Source organism: Schistosoma mansoni (genome assembly GCF_000237925.1).
Source record: "Schistosoma mansoni, WGS project CABG00000000 data, chromosome 1 unplaced supercontig 0010, strain Puerto Rico, whole genome shotgun sequence".
NCBI lineage: Eukaryota > Metazoa > Platyhelminthes > Trematoda > Strigeidida > Schistosomatidae > Schistosoma > Schistosoma mansoni.
In genome coordinates this window covers 2,359,693-2,386,978 of record NW_017385987.1, presented here as the reverse complement: position 1 = coordinate 2,386,978, position 27,286 = coordinate 2,359,693, and the positions used below count along the sequence as shown (strand labels likewise).

Genomic DNA, 27,286 nt, shown 5'->3' with positions numbered 1-27,286 from the left:
TGCTTAATCTAGTTCATCCAAACCCTTTGACAATGAATGAATGTGTAGAAGTGTAATGTGATGATGAAAAACATCAGTTTGCTATAAATCGTGAAATGAAACACTTAAAAACATCTTTTTAAAATTTATCTAATTATTTGCTTAGCTAATTTTGATTGACACATTAAAATGAAAAAAAAAATTGATCATATGAACCAGTTCAGAGGGGGTTTTGTGGAGAATTTAGTATTTTCACAGTTGAAATCATGAGTCAATTGAAGCTAGACCACCATCGAAAACCTGGAAGCACTGGGCGGCCGCTTCGTCCTATTATGGGACTCCTCAGCAGTGCTCATCCACGATCCCGCACTCGCGAGATTCGGACCTAGGACCTACCAGTATCGAGCCAAAGCCCTTAACCGATAGACCACTGAGCCGGCATCCAACGGTGTTAATGTCTAACTTCAACCAATCCACGATTTTGAGCGACCGTTCACCAATTGTCTTCAGTGAGCTGATATCTCTACAACAGACTTGGTAGAACTCCACTGGCCACTGCTTGAACCAGTGTAAATCATACGATATCATCATTTAATTGTGATACATTCAATATTCAATGTTTAAACATCCTTTCTGATTATTATCTACATCTTTTATTAACTTTTAACATTCTACCTCATGTTCAGGTTGATGACTTAGAAAATACGAATAATTTAATAAAAGTCTTCAATACCGGTATAAAATGGGGAATGGTAACCAGTGTAAAATAGATGATTATTAATAAGTTATAATCTCTATAATCATATTGATTGAATCGAGGCCATTTTCTAACAGTTCTCTTTCAATATCTCAACATAATTACAAATTACTTTTTATCACATTTGTAAATTTACGAACAAGTTTTATCAGTGATGTACTCGATTGTATTATAACCTGGCATAATGAATTTATGTAAAAAGAATAAAATCTTTGTTTAAGCACCACTTACCTGGACGGCCTATGTTTACTGGTATAGAATCAAATCCGAAGAAACCCGAGGATGAACAAATCAGAGAGTGAAATCAGTGACTAATGGACTAAAACGTGTCGGTAGGTGAAGACTGATTGATTAGGTTAGGATGGTAATTACAATCGGTGTTTGAATAATTCGGATAACATCGTTCAGAATGGTGCACATGCATCCACTTTCGTTTTTCTTTCAATCGCCAGTTTCAAAGACATTATAAAAATTTTATTTTGTATAGAGTAGCCCAGGACCGTGTCCGATTGTGGGCTACACTGTTATTAGTGGTCTACATGATAATCAGTCAAGGACGAAGAAGACAATCCGATCAAGGAGATTCAAGAACAGAGGAACTGACGGAATAAACACTTTGAAGACCTCCGAAGTAGGCCAGCTCCATTGAAACAACCACATATCGAAGCAGCATGCATAGACCTTCATATACATGTCAATCCAACAACAAACGAAGAAATCAGAATGTTTATCAGACAAATCAACAGTGAGAAAGAAGCACAACCTGACAACATACCATCTGTAGTACTGAAGTTAAACATAAGGTTGACTGCAAAGATGCTCCACATTCTCTACAGAAAGAACTGGGAAGAAGAACAAGTGCCACAAACAGATCGGAAAGAAGCATACCTTATCAAGATACCATAGAAGAAAGATCTCAGCAAATGTGAGAAATACACAGGCATCACACTACTATCGGTGCCAGCAAACGTTTTCAACAGTGTTGTTTAACTGGATGAAATATTCAATAGACGCCTAACTATGGGATCAACAGAATGGATCGCGTAAGGATCAGTTGTGCACACACCAAATAGCTACACTAAAGATCATCATTGAGCTCACATTTGAATGGATTTCATCACTGTACATCAGCTTCATTGACTGTGACAAAGCATTCGACAGTATGGATAGCAGAAAACTGTGGAACCTTCTTTGAAACTATGTAGTTAGTAGCTGAGAACGTCGTCAACATCATTCGCAATTCATACAACGGACTACACTGAAAAGATGTGCATGGAGGATAGTTCACAGATGCATTGCAAGTGATGACCGGTGTTAGACAAGACTGCTTACTCTCCCCCTTTCTCTTCCGGTGATCGACTGGATTATGGAGACCCCTACATTTGAGGGGAAGCATGGAATACAATGGACAGTTTGGATACAGCTAGATCATCTTAACTTCACAGATCACCTACCTCTTCTATTCCATACACACCAACAAACTCAGGTTAAGACAACTAGTGTAGCAGCAGCCTCTCCAGCAGTAGGCCTCAACATACACAAGGCAAAATGGAACATCCTCAAATACAACACAGATAACACTAATCCAGTCACATTTTATGGAGGAACTCTGGATAGGGTGGAAACCTTCACTTATCTACCTGGACAGCATCATCAATGAACAAGGAGGATCCGATGCACATATAAAGGCATGGATCGGAAAAACAACAACAGCATTCCTATAGTCGGGGAACATATGCAACTCAAAACAACTTTCAACCAATATCAAAGTCACAATCTTCAATGCGAACGTTGAGACAGTTCCATTGTACAGAACTCAATCTTAGAGAACTAATATAATCAACATCATCAAAACTGTACAGGCATTTATTAGCAGTTGTCTACACAAAATACTCCATATCTGTTTGTCGGATACCATCAGCAACAACCTACTAATGGAGAGAACAAACCAACTCCCAGATGAAAATGAAATTAGGAAATAATGATAGAGGTGGATAGGACATACATTGAGGAAATAACCAAACTGCATCAAGAGACAAGTCCTAACATGGAATCCTGAAGGGAAACGGAATAGAGATCAAGGAACGCTTTGCATCGAGAACTGCAAGCAGACATGAAAAGAAGGAATAGTTACTGGAAACAACTGGAAAGGGTTTTCCAGGACAGATTTCGATGGAAAGTGCTGGTGGGAGGTCTATACTCCTCCACGAGGGGTAACAGGTGAAAGGAAGTAAGTAAGTGACAACAACTGTTGTAAACGATATCATGTAAAACAAGAGATACAAAGATAAATGAAAACAAGACACACATCATTTATAAGATAAGTTGCAACAACTGCTACAAACACTACATGTGGCAAAGCTACCCTGCTCTTTATCTACGCCCACATCATCAACAGTAAGAGCTATTAAGCAGCACCACATGTCCTTGTTCATATCAACGCATGTGGACAACTATGGACACCTGTCCGATTGAGAAAGCATCAAAATATTGGATAGAGGGGACACAAAGGAACTCGGAAAATTTTTAGGGGCTTGGTAATTTAATAAAGCGTCACTCAAAGTCATATCAAGATAGATCAAATCAGAATTGATGAATGCAAGGTCCGAGTTCAAGTCAGGAGAGAAAACAACCAAGACGAACTTTTAGATAACGACTACACAATTATAGATAAGAACCAATGAAATTCCAGGTCAACAGAACAAGCTACTAGTCAGTTGTAGAGAATATCTAATAGTTCGCTTCTCTTTGACGTACTTATTGATGCTGTTCAGAAAAACAATGGAAGCTGCAAAACTAAATCATTCAAATCAAAGACTACAACAGCTCCAAAAGTTTTATCTTAAAACTATAGCTTGATAGCAGAAATATTTTCTAGAGGTCACGAATAATCACTGTTCTACATCGCTACTGTTCACAAATCCTTCTTATGTTGCAATCCGAAAGCCAATCAAAACAACAATTAAGGATGATGTGATACGGAAATATGTTTGAATTATAGGTTGAGGTATATCAGTGTATGGAATCTAATTTGACTGTTTGTCATAGGAGACGCTCAGCATGGTCTACTCAGACGTTATGTTGCAGATTCTTAACCGAGATGCTTCAATTAGAGCCATGTACAGGGAAACTAATAAATTCAGCATAAATATAGAAGGCTTACAAAGCTATTTATCATATGGATTACCTTATCACTACAATTTCTTTTCAGTTGGTATCTGATCATGGCTCGATTCCGCTATATAGTTTTATATTTGGATATAAAAACTAATCCCAATTAAATGATGAGTTCAGACATTCATTTGTGAGATCCACAGACGTCTTCCTTTCACTGATCATTTATTGCATACTTCAGGTACACAATAAGGTACTTTAACACAATTCAATCCTCAAACGTTTTCAGTTACTGAAATATTCTAATTCAGACATTAAATAATTATTTACGTCTAATGTAATTTTTATGCTTCCGATATCTTACTTATATGTAATAAAACTTTTAGAAAAGTTACTTCGAAGATGTTCAATAATATGGATTAGTAGCATTTTGGTTAAGAATGAGAGCAAGGTGAAAATGAAAAAAGGCCAACAGAGAAACATTCAGTAACCGCATGTTATATATATGTTATATATATATATATATATATATATATATATATACTAACAACAGAACAAAACGCAACTCTAATTCATTTTGACCTTCGTGCAACATGTCCGCTTGTGCACCAATCGATAAACTCTGTAGTCGTTTTCGAAGTATTGCTGTTATTCATCAATTATTTATCAAATTATCATACCACAAAATCAAGAAAAGATTGAATGTGAGATGCATGGTTTTTCAAGAAGTTCCAGTAGGCTTATCAGTTATGAGTGAATCAATCACAAGCATTGTTGCTGATGTGTTCAAGTCATCATGTATAACACTATATTCACTACGCTTAACGGTTAGTGAGTTGCGACCTTCAGCGATAACCAAATTAGACTGATCAAAAATTCAATAATTGTCTGTTTCCACTCAAATATGTTTCTTGATTTAAAGCTAATTCATTATGCTTAATGAAAAGTTATACTCAACAAGTACGCTAATAATCATAAAAGTAGTAGGCAGAGACCGTTCTAGTTATGGTTGAAAATAAAAGGTTTATTGAACATAGATTCAGTTAATCAAAAACGACTTTTTTTCATCATGTCTTTCATTATCTACTCAGTCCTTTTACTAAAACGTGATTTTCGTTATTGGTCACAAACAAAGAATGTTAATTAATGTATGTAAACATACCACGTCAACAGCGGTCAAAATTATTGACACAAAGACTGGATATAGTTCATCGGATACGATTGTGCTCTACAGTAGTCTTCGAAAGAGTTACCTTCAAGAAATTTACTGACGCATTCACAGTCCTGTACCAGAACCTAGGTAGTGTTTTTAATCTCAAAACTCGATAATAAGTGTGAACATTTACCGTTACAGATTGGCTTTCTTATGGATTTTCTATAATCAACTATTTAGTGGATAGTGGTGAAAACCTGCTGTCTGGAGATATTGACCTTCAGAGTTCAGATGCCATCGTCTTGTTGTGTTGACATGGAAATCATACAAATAACCACAGACAGTATTATGAAGTACTGACTGTGTTTTAAGTGTAAAAATCAGTAAGACTTTCTAAGCACAATCTCAGTAGTGGGGCGACTGAAAAATTTCAATCAGTTGTATTAGACGAGACTAGTCTACATTCGGTGAAAGCTTGTGATATTGTGGCATTATTCTAACTAATAAAGGTCGTGTTTAAGAGATTTACATGTACACATCTTTCTGCAATGGTAATTTAATTCCCAAGAACTGGACATTTGTGAGGGCTGTATCTAACTAATATTATTTCTTATTACATACACTAAGTACGGAAAGGGGCTTCAAGATATAGTGAGTATATTCACTCAATTATGAAAGCCATCTTAAGACACAGGCATCTGAAGCTTCCATCTAAACTTCGAAGGTGGTTTCATGTAGGCTACTATCAATTGACACCGAGGTTGATTAGAAGTAGAAAGGTTACTTTATTATATGACCCCATTGGATAAAGAATAGTTGTACTGAAGTATATTATGGCAATACTTGACACCTTATCACAATCATTATGCTACTCAGTAACCTGAGACAACCAAATATGACTTCAAATTGAAATCAGTAATAATTTACACTAACATTCTAAACAGACACTAAAAGCGGATTTCTTTGTAAGACTGTAGATTTCTTTTGCGTGATAAAACTTACAGCATATAGGTTATACCATGCTTTTACGTCCTTAATGATAATAAATACTCGATTTACAAAAAATCAGAAGGTAAGCTGGTGCTTTACATGAGTGACACTGGCTAGTGAAAAAGGAGGTCGGAAGAAACCTAAGAGAGGCTAAACCAAAACGTGACATGTAAGAAGATGTAGATTATTTGGTTTGGGTCTGTGTGATGACCACAATCAGTGACTATAGATCTTGGGTGACATGGATCAAGATCATTCGCAGTGGAACAGATAGATCCACTGTTTTTCTTCCTATCGATCTTGAGTTCCAGTACCCCTTTTCACTCTGTTTTTAAAGCTGTATTCCCAAGATTTAGTCTTTTTATTTATCACTGCTAGTGCATTATTTCGATGTCTTTCGTTGTAGTAATTTCGTCGCGTTAATGAGGCATGGCAACTTGAGCTAACGCACATCTACGGTTAGCTATTTGCTAATGCCTGTCAATTTATACTCAACAAAATACTTTCCACATGCAAAACTTATGTTCCGTTTATAAATCAAATAATCGATTCAACACTTAACAACAAATACTATGCACCAAGCCGTGCTTCAACAAAAGACATAAACAATTCTAGATAATGATAACTTTAGCAAGAACAGACCATACATAAAAACGTTTATAACTTAATAGTGACTGACGCTGAAGACTTTGCATCCAACTTATGTTATTTAATAAAACGCCTATAACGTAAAATAAATCTGTGATAGATAAATAAGAAAAAACTACTAATTGAATGAATCTATTAGCGTAAAAATAATGGAATGTTAAATCATAACAAAATTAACTGATTTCTTTCTCCCCCCCCCAAAAAAAAAATAAAAAATAATGTTTGTTAGTCAAAAAGTGAAACTAAACGTTGAGGGATATATAATTATAGAATAAGTAAATTCAATAATAATATACACGACACAGTTGAATAGACAATTTAGTTTATGAAAAGAAAAAAATAAGTGCAATAACGATAAGATCCAAAATATGAAAGAGTAATAGGCACATAATCAAGATAGAGTGAAATTTGATTACATTTTCTAGAATATGAGAAAAAAATAAATAGCGAGAACCTGAAGATTTCTTCATACTAAATGTTTTACTTCCTACGTTCATTCGGAAGCAATTCATCAAATACACACAGACATACAGGAATGAGTATGAAAAAAAACAGACTTGAAAAGTATCACAGGCACAATATTTCTGACATTTTTAGCACATTAGTAAGTCATTTTTAGGAGAATAAAAGTAAATTTTTTCTAAAAGATAGAACGATGTGAAGTGACAAAGGTGAACTCCTAACCGTTAACAATGATAGTCTGAGTATAAACCAGTTAATATTTCTTGTGGCTTCATCGATAACATGAGATCAGTGAGGTTTAATATTTTGGTTCAGTATATTCAGCTATACCATTTAAAGTTGGTGAAATATATTTGTGTTTACTAGGTGGGATTAAGTGCGCTGGTAGAGTTTCTGGAATTTCACCACCATTTACAGCTATGTTGACCAAACGCTTAGCAAGAATGAATTCATCGATATCAAGACAACCATCTTTATCAATGTCTGAAAGTTTCCATATACGACTTAGTGTGATATTAGGTAAATGAGATTCCATCAATTTCGCTTTTAATCGTCCGCTTCCATAAAGAAGACCATCAATTGGTTGAAGACTTTCAAATTCCTAAAAAGAAAAACAATATGAAAACCAATGATATTAAAGGAAACGACTGAAATACTTAACTTTGAATTAGTCAAAAACATTAAATATTCTAATTCGTCCCATGTTTGTATTACCACCTGCCTGATAGATCGACCTTAACTTGGTAATAAAACGTCTAATAATGACCCCAATAATATGCTAGCAAATCTTGGAATGCGTCAATAAAACAGAAACTTCTTACTGTCAGAGGAATCCGAAAACACCCCTCATCAAAGTTTATAGAGGCCCTGAAATACCAGGACACCAATCAGCGTTGAACAGAAACTTCGCATAAACATTTGGAAAATGCAGAAATACATGTCGCGATCGTGATTGGATATTTATCGATGCTGCTATATGTAGTATGGTTCGATAAATTTCTATAAGCCCAAGGTCATGTATAACTCTACAAATACCCTCGTTTTTTTCTGTACACAAATCAACTTTGAAATAAAGCTTGTACTCGCAATTCGCGCTGTTTCTTAATTGTTCCAGTTGACGTGTAGAAGTAGATAGGGTTATAAAAACCGGCTAGGAAAGTTTAGGCGTACCGATAGCAAGACTTATTACTTACACTTGTTGGTATCACATTATAATTTCTGTTAGCTAACTTCCCAAATCATTAGGTGAGTTAGGTTGAGTGCAGTGTCTACTTAATCCATAAGAGGTTGCAAACTACTGATAAAGTATACTACGATTGAAAGAACAATAAACACACTAGTTCCAAACGACTACTTTTTCATAATGAAATAAATTAGTGATTTTTGTCTTGTATACAAACCTCTCCAAAATATTTGATTACTAGAGTTATAATTACAAAGTGTGATAACCTAAAAGTATGGGAAAATTGATCGCTTCAGTGAATTAGTCATACACAAGTTACGGTGAGCGCAAAAGACGTCGATATGAATCGTGCTATAATTAATCACTTTTCAGGCAATCGGGCAATGATCTTAATGAAATAAGCATACACACTGTATATGAAATGTAAGGAAATTATTTTAAAGGAGAATAAGAGTGAAACTACAGATTAGATGATCTGTTGAACCATATATGATGCCTTTAACTGGTTTGGGGATCAGAAGCACCACCAATTGAAGATACTACGAGACAATGGTTCGAAATCAATTTGGACAGCGGAAAAGTATGTCACTTAGTTTTTTCTAAACTTAAAAAACATACTACTATTGTTATATCCCGTGGAGAATTATGAATGATAACTTTGAGGACTATTTATGGACCAATGTGATATGTAGATTTCCTATTGTATAATTTTTAAGTAACTTAACTATTCATATTCATGTTCCTTTTATTATAAGTTTTATTTTAACCTATAGACTATTATTATACGATTTACCATTCTTGAGTTATCCCTAGTCCATTAATTACTGTTCCCCCTATTCACAACCACATTTGGCCAAATCTTGTACATATGTTATTTTCTATTTTATGGTACGATGTGGTCAGTTTGTTTGGTATATAAGCCCAGTATGTTTGAGAATAATGATTCATATTGCAGAGGCTGGTATTGGTGTTCTAGACTTAACTGGCTGGGCTAGGCAGAAAGCAGGACTGATGAGTACTCAAGACTGCTCATACGGTTTTTGTGTATCGTTGCTCTGATCGATAATTCACTCCTCTCTCATTGGCGGGGATCATCACGTCATATACTAAACAGGGCACGCACGCACACGATATAACAACTACTCTATATTTGTCTCATTTTCTCTAAGTTTATTCTAACACTACAGTATTCTGATGGTAATTTTTTCTCTGTAAGGAGTATATTAAACAAGGTTTTATTTAGTTTACATTAGGTTATTAGTCTGTGCTGACTTCTAACTCGAGTTCATTTAGGGAAAACTATGAAGAGCAGAAAGGCCGAAAATTATTTACTGTCTACAGATAATCAAACTTTTCCTATACAAATTAATTCTCACCACTGAAGATGCTACAGGTCATACACTGTCTTAGAGCTTTTTTGATGGAACGTATAAAATACTCCTGACAGTTTACAAAAATGAGTGGGAATGAAAAGCTCTATCCAGAAAACAATACGCATAACAATCCTAATTTTGGGAGTTACATCAATAACTAGTATTGAACTGGGAGGTCAGGTCGCATAGTTTATAAAATGAGTTCACAGTCATATAAGAAACCTTTAGATATTCTTACTCAAATCGAACATTTTAAGGATGTCATTAATCTGAATAAAATTTACAGTAAGAAAGGAAGGAGCGCTGCAGATTAATAAAAAAAAGTGGACAGAACTTTTCATTTGAACCTTGTTATTCGCAGTTACACCTGATTTCTACTGTAGTCAATTTCAAATAAAAAATTCCCAGTTAGGTTGAGAAATGGGTGGACTGAGCATAGTGATGAAAAGCCTTAAATTAAGATAGAAATTTTTCTACTGTACATTAGTTTCAAAACGATTATGGGTGTAAATTGATCATTTCTTTGAACAGTCTGCTTTTTCTAGGAGACAATTTACAGAAAATGTATCAAGTAAACTACCAAAATAAATTTTGTTCATTATAGGCGTCGTGTTTCATAACTCGTACTTATGAAAAAATCCTGTGTTGAAATACAACGAAATGCAAGAAAAGTATTTCATCAGCTTAAACAAAAGTTTATTTTAGGATTGGAAGATATGTGTAATAGTTTAATCGACATGAACTTACTTTTATGAGCTCATCTTTATCGTCCTCTAAAGTCGACTTATCACTATATCGTCCACGATTAATAGCCATATCAGCATCGGCCGTAAATGGGCTATCAATTACACTATCGTTGAAAGCTCCTCCCTTAATGAAACTTGTACCCTGTTGAACAGCCGCTGATTGTTCCTATGAGGAAAGTTAACAATGACATGTTTAGTGATATATAAACGACGAATATAGTCAAAAATATATTATAAAGATATATTCAAGTACATTAAATTTACTATCAATTGAATTAAAAGATTAGACAAACCAAATTGATAAGGTAGCACATTATTCCTTGTTGTCTGCCCACCAAATGCCCTGGTACGGCCGAGAGTGGGGAGAGTCCGCTCTCCCTCTCGAAATGCTCTCACATGGCCACGCGTATATAGCCTCTGCCAGGGAAGTCCTAATCACTGCCTTCTCGTGGTGGGGTGTTGTTTACGAAAGTGAGAGGACGGAAAGCGAATGTCCAGCGCTTTAACCGGGTTGGTCGACACGGCGCGTCCACCTAGGGGAGTTGGAAAACCCTGATTCCAAACCAATGGGCTCCAGTATCCTGAAGGAACAAATAGCGTATGAATCAATCGTTGGTCACCGGCTACCATGGAACTGCATCTCCTCACGATGCTCCACTGCCTTGTGGATCAGATCTTTCGGTCAAAGGCTCTCGGTGAGGCCCCCTAAGAAAACCACCTGCTTCAGTTTGGGCATCCGGGCAGTATCACGGCCCTCACACAAATCAAATAAGATTTGTGTGGCGCATATGTATTTGGTGATCCTTTGTACCAATATTTATGTGTTCAAATAAATAATAAATAAATAAATGTTGTCTGGCAAACTAGTACCTAACTTTTTTCTAAAACAACCTTTAATGAACAGAATAGAAGAACTGTGGCTATCAATAAAATCCTGGACGCGCGTTTCGTCACTTTTGTGACTCATGAACTGGATGCATCAACGAGTTAATTTAAACATTTCCTAACAGCGATACGAACCTACAATGAATCCTTACTGAAATCTAGTTACCTGAACGGTGAAATAATGAGGGAATTTTCGAAAATCATTAAAACGTGAGATAAGTTAGACCTACTTCAAGTATGGGAATAATTTTTAAATTGTTCAACTAACTCTTTTTTACCGAGAAACAAATCAGTTTGGTGGGACTTTACAACACTGATGAATGAATGACAGCGACTGTGAAATAACTGACAGAGATGCAAAAGACAAAGTCATGCACATACATATTTTGTGATTTTTGACGCTAATCCCAAGTTATTATAGATCCCTTCTGGCTAAAAAGTATTTAAACGGTAGGGGGATAATAATAATCTGAGGGATCAGTTTATGATTTGTAAAAATCAAATTGGAACAGAAAACACTTACATAACATCCAACTTTATGCGAAAGGAAGATCTGATAGTGTCTCACATTAAAAATACATTGCAATTTACTACATGGTAGCTTCCAAGATGAAACTGAAGCTAAGGAAGCAATGGACAACTGGAGAAAAAGCATTACAATGGTTCAATACAGCCTTCCTTTGAAATGCTGACCAACTCAACGAATTCAAGACAGTTCTCAACAACAGGTTCCAAGCATTACAAAATCTGTTCAAAGAAGAGCGAACTACTATGGAAAACAACTAGAAAGGCATTAAAGAAGCAATAACCTTAACATGTCAGGAAGTAGTGGGCCTCAAAAAGCACCATCATAAGAAATCGGTCTCTATCAAAAGACTGGACACGATTACAGAAAGGAAGAACACGAAGACAACAATTAGCAACAGCCGAACATGAAGAAAGTCAAGCAACAAGCTGAATACACAGAAGCAAACTAGCGAATCATGGAATACAATGGACAGTTTGGATACAGCTAGATCATCTTAACTTCACAGATCACCTACCTCTTCTATTCCATACACACCAACAAACTCAGGTTAAGACAACTAGTGTAGCAGCAGCCTCTCCAGCAGTAGGCCTCAACATACACAAGGCAAAATGGAACATCCTCAAATACAACACAGATAACACTAATCCAGTCACATTTTATGGAGGAACTCTGGATAGGGTGGAAACCTTCACTTATCTACCTGGACAGCATCATCAATGAACAAGGAGGATCCGATGCACATATAAAGGCATGGATCGGAAAAACAACAACAGCATTCCTATAGTCGGGGAACATATGCAACTCAAAACAACTTTCAACCAATATCAAAGTCACAATCTTCAATGCGAACGTTGAGACAGTTCCATTGTACAAAACTCAATCTTAGAGAACTAATATAATCAACATCATCAAAACTGTACAGGCATTTATTAGCAGTTGTCTATACAAAATACTCCATATCTGTTTGTCGGATACCATCAGCAACAACCTACTAATGGAGAGAACAAACCAACCCCCAGATGAAAATGAAATTAGGAAATAATGATAGAGGTGGATAGGACATACATTGAGGAAATAACCAAACTGCATCAAGAGACAAGTCCTAACATGGAGGGTTTTCCAACTCCCCTAGGTGGACGCGCCGTGTCGACCAACCCGGTTAAAGCGCTGGACATTCGCTTTTCGTCCTCTCAATTTCGTAAACAACACCCCACCACGAGAAGGCAGTGATTAGGACTTCCCTGGCAGAGGCTATATACGCGTGGCCATGTGAGAGCATTTCGAGAGGGAGAGCGGACTCTCCCCACTCTCGGCCGCACTAAGGCATTTGGGGGCGCAATAGCAAATAGTACTATTTCAAAAAAAATGTGAGTATCCTAATTCACTAACTTAATAGCAATCCTTTGTTATTTGAAGAATGTTGTTTCCTAGCTCCGGTAAAAGTAAACACACAACGGCAACTAAACACGTACACCTTATGGGTTTCAAACAAGGGGTCAGTCACGTCCTTATTCCAAAGGGGTATGATAAACAGTCTACTGGTTACTTTTTTCCATAAATGAAATGTGTATGCTACAGTTTTAGTTAGATGACGGATAGGATTTTAATTCAACATATTTAGGATTTTTTATTTGATTTCTCCTTGATATTTGTCCAGCCATATATTGGGAATCGTTTTAAATCATTCAACAGTTGGATACTAAAGCAATCATGAGCATTGGTTTTACTCAACATTGGAAGTACACTTTGCTAGTAGATGAAAAGTATGGAGTTCGAGTTCAAGGGTTTCTGACAGATGTCATGCACAACAATGAGTATGATAATCTTCAGCAAAAGATGAATTGTGTATGATATCCAACCATGAAATCGCTCTATACACTTTTCGTGGAACGCTTCAATATCGAATGAAGCCATTAAGCGAATGGCAGTACTAAGACAATCACGAAACGCTTGTACTAGATCATAGTAGGTCGATTTTACTCGGAAATTAAAGACAAAAACAGAAACTTAGTGAAAATGTTGCTACTGGTCAACCTTTAGCTAGACTTCAAACCCAAATGTTCTTAGGGAACAATCAGATATCCGGAGTAAGATATGCTTTGATGATATTAAACCGAGCGAACTAGGTTAAACTATGTTAGGAAGGAATCAATTAATGTAGTTTTAAAAGCTGTATAAGTCACGATCATGAACAAACATAAGTTTTCACAACAACAGCTGTTTAAAATACAATGTTTTTAACTGTCAAATAAAATCAACCGTAAATTTTTACGTGAATTTTAGTGATGAGCTGTGATAATACGCGTGAATTTTTGTTGTTTACTTAGTAAAAAGGCATTTAATTTAATTTTATTAGAAGATAAAAGCTTCTGTACGGCTTACACGGTACTCTCAATATAAACTTAGTAAGACGATAAAACTACGTAATTAGGGAGTGTACTTTGATTGACCATAACATTTTTTATACACAGGAACAAACTTTGAAAAATCGACAAATAGAAGCAATGCATGTGGATTAATGTAGAATAAACTTACAATTGGTATCATCTGCATTAATTTAGGGATCTCCTGGGTTAACATTACGTCAACTTGTTCAATAAGCCTTTCTTTAAGAGAGGGGAAGGTGGTAAAATCCTGTTCACTCAAAATACTCTGCATATGAGAGAGTTTAGGGAAGTCGCCAGGAGATATATGGTGTAAACGTGAGATAGTATCATATATCTGCTGTAAATTGTTAATAAGTTCTTGCTTCTTTTTGTTTTTTCCAACGATTGAAGGCATCTCTTTCTTAAGATGACCAATTAGGTAGGCATGTACCTAGGTAAGATCCAAAGGATAGTTACTCGTTATCAGTAAAATATATGAAAGCAAATATTCTCTACAGTTCAATTTAATGGTATGCGGAATCAACTTTTACCAGTAAACATATACATATTCCTCTACAAGCTGATAATTACAATTATCAAATGAGGGTCCAAATTAATGACCTGTTAACCAAAACCTAAAAGATTAAAAAGGGTTTGGACCTTGGAAACTATATAATAATAAACCATAACCCTGTGTACGAAAGTACATAGAACGGAGTTACACCTTATCTGTTTAAGAAACTAACCGCCAAACTGTACTGAAAACTGATTTTATCTACTTTGAGTTGGACACATGTAGCTTTCAAAGATTAATACAAGAATGTAGACTTAACTCCAGTTACACCATTTATCTTAATAAAAGTTTATTTTGAGTTATTATTTATTGATTTATTTGAACACATAAATATATGAGCACCTGCTGGGATTACCGGGTAATAGTGAGGTTAGACACAGGGTATTGGAGAATGATGGTAAATCAGTTGATGAGGTTGTGAATCTTTATCGACTGAGACGGCTGGACCACGTGTTACGTATGTCTGTACACCGATTACCACGACGCGCAATGCTAAACAGTGTTGGGGCCGGTTGGGAGAAAGTTTGGGGCAGCCAAACCAAAACATGGCATCAGTGCTTGAAGCCATTAACTACTAGTCTGAGCAAAGTTGGTAGATGCGGACTAGTCGGTTAGGGTCCGCGTGACTATCGTAACGAATGATTGGAAACTGTGTGATATGGCTCATAATCGATCACAATGGCCTAGGTGCATGCACTCTTTTTCTGCCCTTAAACCGTGGGATCCAATTAACCAACAACAGAATATGTGTGTGCCAAAAACTTAACAAACGCCAAACCTATATTTTGTCGCCGTATCCTAACATCAGCGACAAAAACACATTTAAAAATCAACATAAACAAAAGCTGACAGATAAAACAAAATAATGGAGATTAAACTTACTTTAGCTAGCCTTGCGCGTCGTATCATATCATTTAGTTTGCGCATGGCCGCGTTTGAAGGCAAACTTCGGAGGTCTTTAAACAAGTCCTGTGACTCCAACTCAAATAAGTGACGGTTAGCGTCATATCGCAGTGGTCGGTCCCAAAATGACCCGATAAATACTCTAACTACCTCCGGAGTCCCTAATACTTTACCAAGACCCCACATCAGTGCTCCGTAAACGCGCATCAATTGTTGGGAATCAATCATATCAGCTTTATTAAGAACAATACGGACTTTGTCGTCATAACCTCTGAGAGATTCTATCACTCGCCTAAACTCATCTGATATATCGAGTTTATAGGCGTCGAAGAGCAGGATTATTCTGTCAACATGTTCTGCAAACCACTGAACAACAGCAGTGAAGTCGTAACCACGATCTAACCTCTGTTTTTCACCACTTAATATTCCAGGTGTATCAATAATGACTATGCTGTCCAGAACAGGATTCCGAACTTGGCAACACTGAAAGCGGTTCAGAAAGTTATTTCCGAATTTCGAAAGAGGGCGGAAGGGTTTTTGGGCATCGACAACAAGAGCATTCCCAGGAATTATGCCTTCATCCCCAGACATCACAACACTAAATCGGTCGGTTGTCGGCTCTGGGCCAATATGCATGCCCGGAAAGGCGGATCCTAGAAGGTATTTGATAAAGGTGGTTTTGCCTGTAGAATACTGACCCAGAAGAAGAACCATTGGCTTGGAACTAAATTCCCCCGCATCGAGTGTTGGTGAATGAAACTGTGGGAATAAATATGACACTTCCAAAGGCTTCAGTCTTTTCTCATAAAGACCTCTTAACCCCTCCACTACACTGGAAAAATTCCAGTTATCCTCCTTGGCTTGGGAGAATTTCATGTCTGGAATTCAAATACTTAATATCGATGTAGTGAGTAACTCGATCAGCCGGCTGGAATTGCCGTTGGAGTAAACCCCCCGATGAGATGCGTGTAAATTCTCAGCTCAGTTAGCTTCCAACTAACTGTGACTGCCTGATTAAATGTATTGACCCAACCAATTATTCAATCAATAATTCCCAATCAAAAGTCGTCCCGATCTGCCGTGTTGCTAACACTACACCGTATACCTTTAACCTCCGCGCTTGAGTAACGTTGAGTGAAATGCTACTAAATGTGTTGATCACTTGATCAAAACCTGAAGGAACTTCATTTCGCAGGACAGATGAATTATTTTAACTTTGGGACATACTTCTGTGCTGCAGAAGAGCTCTACTTCTAGTGGAAATATGTGGTCACTGTAACTCTCTGAAACTGAAGGGTAAGACAACTTAGTCAATGACGGTAACAGTGATTGAGAGATAATGTTTATAATAGTCTCTATCGGTATATATAGGAACGAGGCAGCTATCGCACATTTTTAGAAAGACTCTGAAGAAGGTCTTATTGCCATCGATTTAGACAAATGTCTCCACAGCTTGCTTATTGTGATTATGGAAACGTTCATCTGGCTTTCTTGTGAGTTCTCTGGTGATCTAAATACGTTTACAGTTCACCAAGGGTTACTGCTGGCACAAATTACGGGTTATGGAGGACGGCTGGGTGAAGAGTAAGCAACTATACCTCGTAAGAATGACCTCGATACAGATACGCTAGCCACAAAAAATTGTTTCACACAGCTAAACTCTACAACAGACGTTAAACGGTCCTCATATAAAAGAATTATTACACCCCATCGTAAAAGTAGAGATTCTTCGAAATCCAACAGGCCAGTACCTCTTCTAACAACCATGACAAAAATTAATTTAGGTACATGGAATGTCTAGGCCATGTGAGAGATCAATAGAGTCAATCAAACTGTCACGGAATCGAGAAGAAACAATCTGATAGGACTTGAGACAATTAAAGGCCATCGATTGCAATCTGGATAAAAGGGACTGATTTCAGGCGAACTGTTATTGTATTCTGGTCACAATAAGAAGTGTTACATTTGTTCTGTCCAAAAAGCACGAAAATCGCTTACAGAGTGGGGAGCCGATGACTTGATGATCACCAAAGCGTCTTTCAAGACGGAGAAGAAAGGCATCACAATAAATGTCATCCAGTGCTACTTACTAGCCAATGATGGCAGCTCGGATGATAGAAATCAGTTTTACGAGGGGTTTCAATCCATCGTAGAGAACTATCCAGGAAAACACTTGACTGTCTTGATAGAGACCGGAATACCAGTATCAGGATGAACAACACCGAGTGTGAAGATATCATGGGACGACATGTACTAGAAGAGAGCAACACAGACGGTGAGTGACTGATCAATGTCTGTGTTTTCAACAACCCTACCGTGAGTGATTGTATTTACACTCCCAAACACATACGTTGAATTGTGTGTATTTTACAAGACAACAACACAGTGAACCAGATTGATCACATCTGGATAAATAAGAAATTCAAAAACAAAGCGAGGATCTGGTATACTTCAGATAGAACATCTGAATGATAAACGCTACAAAAGTTTGACAGTGCCTTTCTTCGCAATGCTAACAAGGTCAGCGAATAACAGATACAACCTTCGAGACAAAGTATCCACAGTCAAAATTGAAAAATACGGATCAAAAATTCGGGAAAACTTCTTCCTTATGAATTATGCATTTATATGGAACAGTCTTCCTTCTGAAATACTCATGGCAGACAAATTACATACGTTTGTAAGACTTATCAATCAACCTCTCACCTGCACAGATCTAGCGCAAACGAACACATCCGCTCCCCACACATACATCATAGGCTCTCTACATATATAGACTAAATTGCCTTATTTCCCTACTTTGTAGTTGTATTAGATGCTTTCCACTCCCTAATTTTTTTTAAATTGTAGAAGACAGGCAACTCACTGGACCTATCAATACTCGGTCGCTAAACGACGCTTCCAAATACCCTAAAACTTCAAAAGAAACGAACAATCGACTGCCTTCTACCAGTGATCGTACATCCATAGAACCTGTTACCCATCAACCGGTTAGGATAGAACGAAAGAACATCAGTAAGAATTTAGTGTGAGTTCCTTCTTGTCTATTCTTTACCAGCTTTTTACTCTACTGTACACTTTATTGCCTTGCCATTAATATTATTTCGCTATTCGTTATCTTACCTTATCTGTAACTAATATAAATCTACACTTTTCCGCGTACTTTGCTAAGCAACTATCCTACATTATACCCTTCTTAATGCCTATACTGTGATTGGCAACCTATACTTCACACTATAGTCAATTAAACCACTGCATCGAAGCTTTACCCACAGTCCATAATTTGTAACTGTTTGATAAGCTTATAAAATGGTACTTATAGAAATAATGTTTTCCAACAGGATATGAAACAGAGTATTGTGTGAGGTATGATGTATATATCCAAAAAAAGCTTAAATGAGCCTAACATCACAAAAGGAGGGAGGGTGGAGTTACTGACCAGCAAGCATTGATGGTGAAGGCGATGACTTCAATCCACCCGTGTTTGTGGGGCAGAATATTTTGTTTGTATCAGGCCGACGGGACGAATTGATCATGGAAAAAAGGGGAATAAATTTCCGTACAAAAGGATACGAATATTACTGTTGGAACTTGGATGGTCAATGCGCAAGTTAGCCTGATTCTCCTGACCCTTGACATGTCGGACATCACTAATGAACTGCGATGCAAAGAAAAGTTGCCGGATCTCTCCAGGGGAATACTTATTGGGTTTTAGGTTTTAATGCTTTGGTTGGTGATTTATGTTCCGTGTGAACCGTACATTCTCTGCCTTTCGACATGTGTTGGAAATGCTTAATGCTTAAATCAGCCGCAAGTCCTCGCCCGGGGGAAGGATACCTCGTCTCTCATGGAGCGACTCTTTTAGAGAACACAGTCTGTTGCCAGAAGTTTTTCATTAATTGATTTAGGACAGTACCTACTGCTTTGTCTGAAGCATCTGCCATCAAAGCTGATGGGGAATTAAAATTCGAATACATTAAGGTAGATGATGGAACTATAGTATTTTGTGGCCGTTTGATAGCGTGAAAAACCTCTGAAGACAACTTAAAATCCTTCGGGTTTCCCTCAAGGGAGTCTGTTAATGGTTGCAGTAGTTGTGCACGACCAGGCATAAATCTACCATAAAATTTGACATAACCCAAAAAATTTCTAATTTATGTCGGAAAACATGGTATGAGGTATCACCTATGGTGCTCATTTCTCTTTTGATCATTGTCATCCCTTCTAAGCTTAATGTATGTCCAAGAAATTCTAAAGCTTGAACACAGGAAACACACTTCGATATACGTTCATTCCATTTTTATCCAGCTGTTTTAACACTTCTATCGCGTGTTGTTTGATGTAATTTTAGATCCGGACCGCAAATTAACAAATCATCTGTATAGCGTTGTGCAAAAGGCATATTCCGAGGTAGACTGTCCATGAACCTATGAAATGTTTGTGCAGCGTTCCTCAGGCAAAATTACTTACTTACTCACGCCTGTTACCCCTCGTCGAGGAGCATAGGCCGCTCACCAGCATTCTCCATCCAACTCTGTCCTGAGCCTTCCTTTCCAGTTCTTTCCAGTTAACATTCATCCTTTTCATATCTGCTTCTATTTCCCGACGTAATGTGTTCTTTGGCCTTCCACTTTTCCGCTTCCCTTCCGGATTCCAAGTTAGGGCTTACTTCGTGATGCACATTGGTGATTTCCTCAATGTATGTCCGATCCACTTCCAACGTCTTTTCCTAATTTACTCTTCAGCTGGAAGCTGGTTTGTCCTCTCCCATAAAACGCTGTTGCTGATAGTATCCGGCCAATCGATGTTGAGTATTTTGCGTAGACAACTATTTATAAATACTTGTACCTTCCTGATGATGGTCGTAGTAGTTCTCCACGTTTCAGCTCCGTACGGTAGGACTGTCTTCACGTTCGTATTGAAGATTCTGACTTTGAAATTAGTTGAGAGTTGTTTTGAGTTCCGTATGTTCTTCAATTGTAAAAATGCTGCCCTTGCTTTGCCAATCCTTGCCTTTACATCTGCATCCGATCCTCCTTGTTTATCAACGATGCTCCCCAGGTACTTGAATGTTTCCACCTCTTCCAGAGTTTCGCCATCAAGTGTAATTGGGTTGGTGTTCTCCGTGTTGTATTTGAGAATCTTGCGTCTTCCTTTGTGAATGTAGAGGCCTATCGATGCGGAGGCTGCTGCTACATTTGCTGTCTTCGTCTGTATTTGTTCGTGTGTATGAGATAGAAGGGCTAGGTCATCTGCGAAGTCCAAATCATCTAAATGATTCTGAGATGTCCATTGTATTCCATGCTTCCCGTCAGAAGTCGAAGTCTTCATAATCCAGTCAATCATCAGAAGAAAGAGAAAGGTGGAGAGTAGACAGCCTTGTCTGACTCCAGTCCTCACTTGGAATGCATCTGTCAGCTGTCCTCCATGCACGACTTTGCACTGTAGTCCGTCGTATGAGTTCTGGATAATGTTGACAATCTTTTCAGGAACTCCATAGTGTCGAAGAAGTTCACATAATGTTCTCCTGTCCACGCTGTCAAACGCCTTCTCATAGTCAATGAAGTTGACGTATAGTGATGAGTTCCACTCAACTGATTGTTCAACGATGATCCGTAGTGTCGCAATCTGGTCTGTGCACGACCTATCCTTACGGAGTCCAGCCTGATGATCCCTAAGTTCGGCGTCTACTGCGTCTTTCATCCGATTCAGCAGCACTCTGTTGAAAACTTTTCTTGGTACTGACAGCAAACTGATGCCTCTGTAATCCTCACATTTGCTCAGATCTCCCTTCTTTGGTATCTTGATGAGGTATCATTCTTTCTAGTCTGTTGGCACTTTCTCTTCCTCCCAAGTCTTCTTGAATAGAAGGTGAAACATGTTTGCATTTACTTCAATGTCTGACTTCAGTGCTTCTGCTGGTATATTGTCAGGTCCTGCCGCCTTCCCACTTTTGATTTGTCTGATGGCCATCTTGACTTCTTCGATCGTTGGTGGAGTGACATCTATAGGAAGGTCAGTGTGTGCTGCCTCGATGTTCGGTGGATTCAATGGGGCTGGTCTATTCAGCAGTTCCTCGAAGTATTCTGCCCATCTTTTCCTCTGTTCTTGAATCTCAGTGATTGTCTTTCCTTCTTTGTCCTTGACTGGTCTCTCTGGTTTGCTATATCTTCCTGCCAATTTCTTCGTTGTATCATATAGTTGTCTCATATTCCCTTCTCTTGCAGCTTTTTCCGCCGTCGTTGCTAGTTCTCCCATGTATTTCTGCTTGTCGGCCTTAATGCCTTTCTTCACTTCCCTGTTTGCTTCTGCGTAGTCTGCTTGTGCTTTGACTTTCTCTGCTCGTGTTCGGCTGTTGTTAATTGCTAGTTTCTTGTTCTTCCTTTCTTGAATTTTGTCCAGGGTTCCCATAGAGATCTATTCTTTATGATGATGCTTTTTGCAACCCAGAACCTCCTGAAACGTTGAAGTTAGTGCTTCTTTTATCCCTTCCCAGTTGTCCTCCAAAGTATTTTCTTGTTCATTCAGTAGATCCTGTAGAGCTTGGAACCTGTTGTTGAGAGTTATCTTGAATTCGTGGAGCTTGTCAGTATCTCGAAGGAAGGCTGTATTGAACCTTTGTAGTGCTGTTTGTCCAGTTGTCCAGTCTTTCTTTAGCTTCAGTCTCATCTTGGCCACAACCAGGTGGTGATCTGAAGCTATGTCAGCTCCTCTCCGGGTTCTCACATCTTCCATTGATCTTCGGAATTTTTTGTTGATACAGATGTGATCTATCTGGTTCTCTGTGGTGTGGTCCGGTGAGGTCCATGTAGCTTTGTGTATGTGCTTGTGTGGGAATATGGTGCCACCTATGACCAGTTTATTGAAGGCACATAGGTTTGCAAATCTCTCACCATTTTCGTTCCTTTCTCCTAGTCCATGTCGTCCCATGACGTCTTCGTATCCAATGTTGTCCATTCCAACCTTAGCATTGAGATCTCCCACCAGAATGGTCAGGTCCTTGGTTGGGCATTTCTCGAAGATCGATTGCGGCCTATCGTAGAATTGGTCTTTAGCGTCTTCATCGTAGTCGTTGGTATGCGCACAGCATTGGATGACGTTCATTGTAATGCCCTCTCTCCTTGTTTTGAAGGAGGCTTTGATGATCCTTGGTCCATGAGATTCCCATCCAACAAGTGCATTTTGTGCTTTTCTGGACAGCATTAATGCCACTCCTTGTGTATGTGGGGCATTTTCTTCTTCATGACCGGAGTATAACAGAGGTTCTCCTGAAGATAGTCTTTGTTGTCCAACCTGCGTCCAATGTGTTTCACTGATTCCAAGCACCTCCAGGTTGTATTTTCTCATTTCTGCAGCAATTTGGAGGATTCTTCCGGTCTCCCATATTGTCCGGACATTCCATGTACCTATAAAAATTGTCACTCAGGTTGTAAGAAGGTGCATCGGTCTCATGACTTCCGAAGGAACTCGGCTTTCATCATGAGACGTCATAATTATTCCTTCTACTCCCAGAGCAGAGTTTGAATGGTTTGAATAATTTTTTCTGGTTAGCGTTTCTTTAGCGAGTTGGTTCTCTACGGTATGGGGTCACTAACCCCATGCCCAACCCTCCTCCTTTACCCGGACTTGGGACCGGCAGTAGCCCCCGGAGGAACTACAGGCGGAGTTTCAGGCAAAATTTCTCGTGTATAAACTCCGATAGTCTGAAAGGTGTAGTAATGGCTGCCTAAGGGCTCGTACTCTGTAAGCCACTTATAAAATCTCGAATTTGGGGTATGGCGTACATATCTGGTATGCTTTGACGGTTGAGGGATCTTTGGTTCCCCACACAGTTGCCACTCACCTACATTTTTCTTTGGGGCCATGTGTAGAGGAAACCCCATTCGGGTATCAGAGTGACGGGTAATACACAGCTGTATAATGTAGCCAAATTTTGACTCTAGAGACTTTAAGGTTATTTGATTCCAGTCTCCTGGGTCCAACAAACACAAGTGTGTCCTCAGTTTTGGATTTATGACTTACTTTTAGCTTGTTCATGGAAAGTTGGGACTTTGATTTGGTTTGGTCCGAAAATTCTGCGAATATATCCTAAGACCTAGTGGTTACTACAGACGGAGTTTTTACCGAATATAGAGGGTTGATGTGACTTTCTTTGTCTTTTGTGTCGGTTCTTGGTATTAAACAGAAATTAATATCTCTCTAACAAGTCCATACCAGAGTCGCCAGATATAAATCTGTTATGGTGAACAAACAGGGGAATTACCTCCTAAACAATAGTAGTAGTAGGAGCTTGGGGTTATCTTTTCAAGCATAGAGTTTTCAACATTCGATATAAAATGGTATGGTGTATAATGCCTACACAAAAAGGGAAATAGATGATTAATTGAGCTACAATGCTTTGACATCACTCTGATGTTTTCGGCTAACTCCTAACAAATCAACCGATGTTATCAAAAATCCTTATCAGAATTTTAACCAAGAGTCCGTTTGTGAGAAATATTGTCGCCCTTGAAAACTTATATATCATAAACCTTCAGTTGTTCGCAAATCGACTGAACACGATTTCAGTCTGACGTCAAATGAAGACTCTGCTTACTGAATACAATAATAGATACTGAAAAGTTTAACCACAGTGTGGAAAATTTCGATAAAATGAGTTTTAGTTATGAAGCTTTTCTTTTTCTCTGAAGCAAAGATAATAGATTATTTCACCCGATCTCGTACCGAGAAATATTATTTAAAGGACTTTCACTATAAATTACCGAATGCATATCAAGTAGTTGTTTTTTATCTTTAGGGAGGTTAACATACCTCACGAAATGAGATTCCCGGAGGAGCCGTTAGGAGCCAAGGGCTACGGAGGACGTGAGCGTGGCAGATTAACACAATTCTTTTGACGTCATGTTGCGCACAGTTCATTTAGATGAGTTGGCTCACAGTTACAATCGAGTCCTACAAGCTGTACAGAAATAACGAGGTAGTAGTAGCGTCAATGAAATTTTTTGACCCCTATCTGTCCGTAACCTATTGATTTCTGAAGGTTACCAACGTTAGTAATTGATTATAAATACCTCAGACTACAAATTTCTAAAAATTATTTTAATTCAAGCGTTCAAGGTCGCAGATAGAGTAAGACTGTGTCAGGAAACAAGCAACCGCAAATCATAAGGTGACCATAAACACATGTTAATCAAATTTTCGGACTAAGAGATAAGAAAAGGCTGCTCCGTTCACAACGTAACGATATTTAATTTATTGTGTGCCAATATTGTTGGCCCGAATTCCCGAATGTTTTGCACGTATAGACGCACGGTAGGTATTATTATAAATTTTGCTGAATGTCATGTTAGATTGATCAAAAACATAAAAGGTAGTGTTTCTGTTCATGCAAAATCTAGTAGTAGTGGATGTGATTCCTGTAGATGTGACAAGTCAAAACGCTAATTTTACATAGTATGTTCGAGGCCAGAAAAAGCAAGTGAATGTAAATCAGATCTTTCGGTATCAAACTGACCCCATAAGACAACATATTCAGAAAAGAAGGGCCTGTCGTGACATTTGGAGTGACAATTAGGACTATGCGGACTAAATATCTGAGTATTTCTCTACTAGGGACGCATACAACGGAAAAAATGTTACTCTGTTATCGGTTCTGAGAGCAAACAAAATAGGTAGACGAGATGACCAGACGATGTGGCTGACGGTGAAGACCAGGCGAACAGCTACGGGACTGAGGGGACATAAACTGTAAGTTCGAAAACCATTGGAACCAAGCTAGATAGAAAAAAGTAGATTCGACAGCGATGTTGTTGTACTTTGGACAGGAAAAAGAAAGTGCTTCGCACATATAGAGAGTTGCATTGATGATATGGACTGCAAGAAAGGAACGAGAATGGCGAGAGATTTTCAGATTTATATGCCCTCAACAAAATGGTGATAGGTGACACCATACTCTCCCACGAATACTTACACGAAGCTATGTGAGTCTCACTGGATCACAATACAGAGAACCAAATTAATCATATTCGCATCACTAAAATTTCGGAAGATTCATACAAGACGTGAGAACCAAGGGAGGAGATAGCATAGCTTCAGATCAACACCTCGTGGTTGCCAACATGAAACTGAAGCTAAGGAAGCAATGGACAACTGGAGAAAAAGCATTACAATGGTTCAATACAGCCTTCCTTTGAAATGCTGACCAACTCAACGAATTCAAGACAGTTCTCAACAACAGGTTCCAAGCATTACAAAATCTGTTCAAAGAAGAGCGAACTACTATGGAAAACAACTAGAAAGGCATTAAAGAAGCAATAACCTTAACATGTCAGGAAGTAGTGGGCCTCAAAAAGCACCATCATAAGAAATCGGTCTCTATCAAAAGACTGGACACGATTACAGAAAGGAAGAACACGAAGACAACAATTAGCAACAGCCGAACATGAAGAAAGTCAAGCAACAAGCTGAATACACAGAAGCAAACTAGGGAGTGAGGAAAAGCACTAGAACCAACAAGCAGAAGTACGTGAGAAAATGCTGAGGGAGAAGTAAATTTGAGACAAATGTATGACACGACGAAGAAACTGGTAAGGAATTATGCTAAACCAGAAAAACCGGTCAAAGGCAAAGAAGGCAAGCCAATCGAGGAGATTCAAGAACAGAGGAACTGACGGAATAAACACTTTGAAGACCTCCGAAGTAGGCCAGCTCCATTGAAACAACCACATATCGAAGCAGCATGCATAGACCTTCATATACATGTCAATCCAACAACAAACGAAGAAATCAGAATGTTTATCAGACAAACCAACAGTGAGAAAGAAGCACAACCTGACAACATACCATCTGTAGTACTGAAGTTAAACATAAGGTTGACTGCAAAGATGCTCCACATTCTCTACAGAAAGAACTGGGAAGAAGAACAAGTGCCACAAACAGATCGGAAAGAAGCATACCTTATCAAGATACCATAGAAGAAAGATCTCAGCAAATGTGAGAAATACACAGGCATCACACTACTATCGGTGCCAGCAAACGTTTTCAACAGTGTTGTTTAACTGGATGAAATATTCAATAGACGCCTAACTATGGGATCAACAGAATGGATCGCGTAAGGATCAGTTGTGCACACACCAAATAGCTACACTAAAGATCATCATTGAGCTCACATTTGAATGGATTTCATCACTGTACATCAGCTTCATTGACTGTGACAAAGCATTCGACAGTATGGATAGCAGAAAACTGTGGAACCTTCTTTGAAACTATGTAGTTAGTAGCTGAGAACGTCGTCAACATCATTCGCAATTCATACAACGGACTACACTGAAAAGATGTGCATGGAGGATAGTTCACAGATGCATTGCAAGTGATGACCGGTGTTAGACAAGACTGCTTACTCTCCCCCTTTCTCTTCCGGTGATCGACTGGATTATGGAGACCCCTACATTTGAGGGGAAGCATGGAATACAATGGACAGTTTGGATACAGCTAGATGATCTGGACTTCACAGATCACCTACCTCTTCTATTCCATACTCACCAACAAATTCAGGTGAAGACAGTCGTTACGGAGGTAGTCTCTGCTGCAATAGGTCACAACATACATAAGAGATAAAGCAAGAT

General features: G+C 38.3%; 1 protein-coding gene across 1 annotated transcript; it reads right to left on the bottom strand.

Moving 5' to 3' along the window:
* Positions 1-6,757: 6,757 nt before the first annotated feature.
* On the bottom strand, positions 6,758-16,782 carry Smp_019100 (eh domain containing/past-1-related). The gene is made up of 4 exons (XM_018791997.1): positions 15,642-16,782; positions 14,355-14,636; positions 10,407-10,571; positions 6,758-7,704 (listed from the first exon to the last, which is right to left on the bottom strand). Exons 1-4 carry the CDS (start codon positions 16,536-16,538, stop codon positions 7,402-7,404), a joined length of 1,647 nt encoding a protein of 548 aa, XP_018644902.1. The 5' UTR covers positions 16,539-16,782; the 3' UTR covers positions 6,758-7,401.
* Positions 16,783-27,286: the final 10,504 nt, after the last annotated feature.